This window comes from Nestor notabilis, unplaced genomic scaffold (assembly GCF_000696875.1).
Source record: "Nestor notabilis isolate BGI_N333 unplaced genomic scaffold, ASM69687v1 scaffold11073, whole genome shotgun sequence".
Classification (NCBI taxonomy): domain Eukaryota; kingdom Metazoa; phylum Chordata; class Aves; order Psittaciformes; family Psittacidae; genus Nestor; species Nestor notabilis.
Genome location: NW_009920666.1, coordinates 311 through 5,673, shown reverse-complemented (window position 1 = coordinate 5,673; position 5,363 = coordinate 311). Strand labels below are relative to the sequence as shown.

At 37.2% G+C, this 5,363-nt stretch overlaps 1 protein-coding gene across 1 annotated transcript in view; it reads right to left on the bottom strand.

The window, feature by feature from the left end:
• Positions 1–5,196, bottom strand: part of LOC104402806 (anoctamin-2-like) — a 33,563-nt gene extending 28,367 nt beyond the window's left edge. Inside the window, exons 1-3 of the mRNA XM_010010784.1 lie at positions 5,093–5,196; positions 3,719–3,776; positions 2,752–2,852 (exon numbers count right to left, since the gene is read on the bottom strand). Coding sequence (XP_010009086.1) covers positions 2,752–2,852; positions 3,719–3,727 — 110 coding nt within the window. The 5' untranslated portion in view covers positions 3,728–3,776; positions 5,093–5,196. The remainder of the gene's footprint in view (positions 1–2,751; positions 2,853–3,718; positions 3,777–5,092) is intronic.
• Positions 5,197–5,363: the final 167 nt, after the last annotated feature.

The window sequence follows — 5,363 nt, the reverse complement described above, 5'->3', positions numbered from 1 at the left end:
AAGAGACAGCAAATGGGAGTAAGGCTTTGTGATGTTCTGCAAAGCAATTCAAATTCCTTTGGTTTTATGGTGAATGAAATCAGCAGGTTTTCTGAAAATAATCCTGAAATCCCAAGATTTCAATAAGGAAAAAACCTCTTTCAATCTGAGTCATCATATAACTTAGCAGAGAGATACTTCCATGTTACAAGCATATAGAGGACAGTTCAGATTCTGAAGAAGAAATCACCATTTATGATAGTCCCCTCTGCCTCTCCATATGGCTAAGGTTGATTGCAGCACTTGTACTCTGTCCTCAGTGAATACACAGGGAGCCAGTGGAAGAGTCTGTTACTCGCTTTCTCATACCCTCCAAGGAGACACAAGGCAAGGGGAGAGAAAAAGCGCAGCTGCTGAAACTGGACATAGAAAAGATTGATCTGTCTTTCTGCCACTGGAGGACTGTTCACCACAGTGCATAGCCTGTGCAGAAGTAGACACTGGAAAATACAACAGGGGCGTGATGAAGACAGAGGTATCTTGGAATGGAAAATAAAAACTTACTGGTAGAAATAGGGTGATCTGACAGAGGAGATGAGTGGACTGTAAGAGATTACCAAGGAAAACAGGTAGCAGAAGAGAGAGAATAGGATGCAGTAGGAATCACAGAATTGTAGAATGGTTTGGGTTGGAAAGGACCTTAAGATCATCTAGTTCTAACCCCTCTGCCATGGGCAGGGATGCCTCACACTAGACCATGTCACCCAAGGCTCTGTCCAACCTGGCCTTGAACACTGCCAGGGATGGAGCATTCACCGCTGCCAGAAAAGAAGCCAGATAAGAAGCTAGACAAGAAGGCTGGAAGGCACAGAGTGAGGGTATCTTTATGATGTGACATCTGTCACATCACCTAATAACAGCATGTATAGACATAGATTATGTGTGAGACACAGAACTACTACTTGTGCAACACATGCATGTTTGGAGTCCCTACTGGTCTGAAATCATGTGTGTCTGGCAGACCTATCCACAACCTTCTGAAAATCTGGATGATCAGTGTGCCTGTGTGCCTGTGTATGTGGGGCAGATGAGTACCATTAAGGGTCTAGTCCAAACCAGGAGAGTAGCCATGCAGAAATAGATAGCTAACTCTGATTTAATTAACTTAAGTGTTCAGTAAAACACAGTGTTTCTTCTGGTGATAACAGGTCCAGTGAACCCTACAGACATGCATGTGATTTTCTTGTAATGCAAACAAACAAAGGGATTCAAGATGAAAAGATCGCATTGTGACTAAAATGAGGTATTTCAGTGGGAAGGAGAGAATGAAAGTATGCTTGCTTTTAAACAGTTACTCAGTTTTAAAAATTCAGGCCACCATAGGTTGTTGGCAGAAGAGTAGGGGAGCAGAAATGATGGAGAAAAATGGGATGAAATTGTCACATTCTTGCACCAAGAGTTGTAGTGAGGGATTCGAGAACTAATGTAACAGGAATTTTCTGTTTGGACTGGATCAGCCTCTGCTTTCATGAGTCAAAAATAATAAATACAGTATTTCTAACATCATAAAATCACAGTTAAAAAAGGCCAGTAGCAGTAAGTTTTTGGAAGATGGGGGGAAAAAAATCACACCAGGTTTACACTGAGAAAGCTTTAAGCCTTCAACATGTCAGATATTTTGGGAATGATTTACCACCCTTTTCTCAAAATAAACTGTAAACTCAACGAGATGCAGACAGAAAACAGGCCTCCCTATTGAACTTTGACACAAGAATAATGAAACCATCCATAACCCACATCTGATTTGTTTGGGAAATTTTGCTCTCTATTTAAATTACTTCTTGCTAGGAAAAGGGAGGAAAAGGGCTTATATAAAAAATATTTCATAATCTTTCAAGCATCACTCATCTTTGTTTCTAGCATCTTCAAGGCCTTCCTTAGGGATGTAATCCAAAAGCTACTGACACCAGAGCTGAAGATTCTGACTAACTTCAGTGAAGCCGAGGCTTGTGTCTAAGCCAGACTCTTCATCTAGTACATTTCACAGACCACTGCCACCAGCAAGGATGATTCAGTCAACAGAAACAAGAGCAAGCCTCCCAGGAGGCAGGAGAGCAGGGCATTCTCAGTGGATTCTCAGTGCCTGAAGATCTCCTTGACATGGAGACAGACCACGAGAGATTTCTTCCTGTATTGGGAGCAGAGGACATTGTGCAGTGCAACTCGTGGCAAACAGGCTCTGAGCAGCATGTCAGCATCTCTCCCATACTCTAGCTCCTGCATCATACAGTGACATACTGACATACAGGCACCTTAGAAATGTGTGGGCTTTATCTGTAAACCCATAGCATAGTCACAGACCAAGTGATACATTTTAACATCTTTTAGGAGCTATTGCTTTTCTCCATGCCATTTCTCCTCCACTTTATACTAATTTGTATTTGGTACTGCTACCCTGAAAGCTTCTCTAAAACTTCCCAAGAGATCTATCATATCTTGCCTGTTTTCCCAGGTTTCTAAAATTAATTTAGATCAATTATTTAATATATTCAATCACTTTCTTCAAGCCATTTACTATAGATATAGCCAATTATTCAACATAAAATACAGCCAGATCATTTCACCACAACCAAAAATGTGATTTATCATCACGTTCAATTAGAACCCACTGAAGGCAGTGGCAAAAGTCCCATCCAGCTGAATAAGGATCAAGCCTTTAATTTACTGTGTCACAGGAGTAACGCATGGTAATGGAGAAGCTGGGATACGTACGGGATTCCAATTTCAAACAGATTGTTTTGAATCAGTTGTTTTCCGAGCATAATGATGCTCAGCTGAATACAGAGTTCCATCAAACATCCTCCTGGAGCACACTGTAATTAAACAAAACCATAAAGTGTGAAGGGATTAAAAATATTAATTTAAAAGTACACACTTGGGAGACACACTGATGTCTATATGTGCCCATTGCCCTTGCCACCAATTTGCACAGGAGCATGGAGCTTGTCGATCATTTCAATTCTATGCTTAACAAGGTATTTCATCTCTACTCATAAAACTGCATTATGGAAAATGTGCAGAGCTCTGAAATAACTTGCTGTGCCCTGGGGCTACTATATTTCCTTTTAAATATTTACTATATAATCAATGTAATAAACATAATGCAGTATCACCAATACTCTTCCAACCTGATGTCTCCCAAGAGAGAAGAAAGTCTTCAATCTTGCAAAGACGTATGCATAAGCTTTATTGTAAAGCCGTTAGTATGTCAATTGATTTTCAAGGGAATACCCACAGCAGTTAGAAGGAATTTTGAGGAAAAAAAAAAGTTAAAAAAAAAAAAAGTGTTTACAAATTTAGCACAAAATGGCTATAGCTTTTTAGGCTATTAAATTGCTAGGCTTCTAGTGACCTACAGTGTGATAAGACATACTCTGCCATAGGTTTCCCACGGGCATCATTCAAATCACGTAATGTTTGTGCCTTAGTGACCAGTTGTAAAGTATAGAAATGGTGAAGCTTCACCTAAGAAAGACCATGAATTACCCAAAACTGCAGAAAGAAAGTACATAGAAGTGCCTCAGATGGAAAATTTGAGGGTTTTCTATTCATGTGGAAGATTTAGCATCTTGTCTTAATATATTTTCTATTTTTTCTCATTGTCTGGACTTCAGTGAAACATGCTGTACACATATCTTTTTGTTAAGGATTTTTCCTCTTGAATTTCATATGTACTTACTTCTTCCATTCGATAACTATCAAACACATATACATAACGTCCAGGCCGGCCAACAAATCTGAAAGCAATAACAATACATGAAATAATATAAAAATAGGACAAAGTTAACTTTAACAACAAAACTGTTCATACATATTAGCTAAAATAAATTTCACAAATAGTTACTTCAACATGAATTTTAAGACTCAAACCTATTCAGCTTCAATTATTTAAAATTATTTTGAAGTAGTAGTACTCTACAAATGTTTTTTCACTACATCTTGATGAAATAATTTTAATGAAGTATTTTTCAGTGCTGAATAATAATAATAATATCCTTCTCTCGATTGAAATCACAAAGAAAACTGTGAATATATATCCTACCTCACATGCTATTGTATCTGAGTAATGCCCTAAATGGAATTATTTACACATCTATGCACTGTCAAGGCTCTCTTGACTACACAGGGAGAAACAGTGAGGTTGATCTTATTATAAACATACAACACAAAAATATGGTTAAAAAAGAAAGAAATTGGCCATATTTTTCATTAATGTTTTAGAATATTAACAACTGCTAGTAAACTGTATCATTAATTCTTTAATCAACAATGCTGAGTAGGACTATTGAAGAGTATAGATTAACAAACTTTACAGTCCCCAAAAGGAACAGAAAAATAGTATGAAACAGAATCCAGAGGATACTTTAAACATTTTTGCCAAAGTTTTAGCAAACAATCATTTTAAACTTCGCATTCAAAAGCATGTGTTATACTGTGGATAAGTGGGTCCCAAAAGACAATGATCCTGAACCCATAGGAAGTCACACCTATTTAACAGGACAGCTGAATTAGATTTTTGGTCAATCAGTTCATTTGCCAAAACATGCGACTTCCAGTTGACTATAACTATTTCTTAATTTAACTTGATACAGGCACATAGTGCAAAATGTTCAGAAAGTAATAATGTAGTTCCACGATTCAAAATGAAACAGGAAAATTTTTCTTTGCTAAATGATGCTTCAAGAAAGATTTGCTAAAATGCGGAAAATGAAGACCTGTATGTATTACTGTTCACTCATAAATGCAACACTTTTTTTATTTTCTGAGGTGTGGATTTTTCCTATTTTAGAAAGAAAACTGAAACTGTTGCATTTCATAGCAATGTTCTACTTAGAATAGAGACACAACAGTAGTCATCAAGCCCCACCGTTAAAAAGCAAGCTTTAGACATGCTTGTTTATGATATTTTTTCATAGCTGGTGAAGGTGACCAGTCCCAGACTTGTAGTCCTTTTTGCCTATTTTTAAACACAGATCCACTAATATAGACATATATATACATAAATATCTATATACATAAATAGATATTTATACCTAAAAGATATTTAACCTACCTTCCTTTAAAAAAGGCAACGTAAAAAATTGGTGCATAAGAATTCACAAACTTCAGTAGGAATGCCTTCAAAATCAGTCTCTCCTCAAAGTTCTTCTCTGTTTTGGGTACCTCTGGGAGAAGGAAGAAGGAACAAGCCAGAGAGATCAATTGGTAAATATGTAAACATCCCTGATATCCCCAAATACAAAACAAAACTGCAAACTTTGAGCTAATACTCTTTTTCCTTTTCTACTTTTAATTTGTACGAATGTGCACTAGCTCTGTCACTG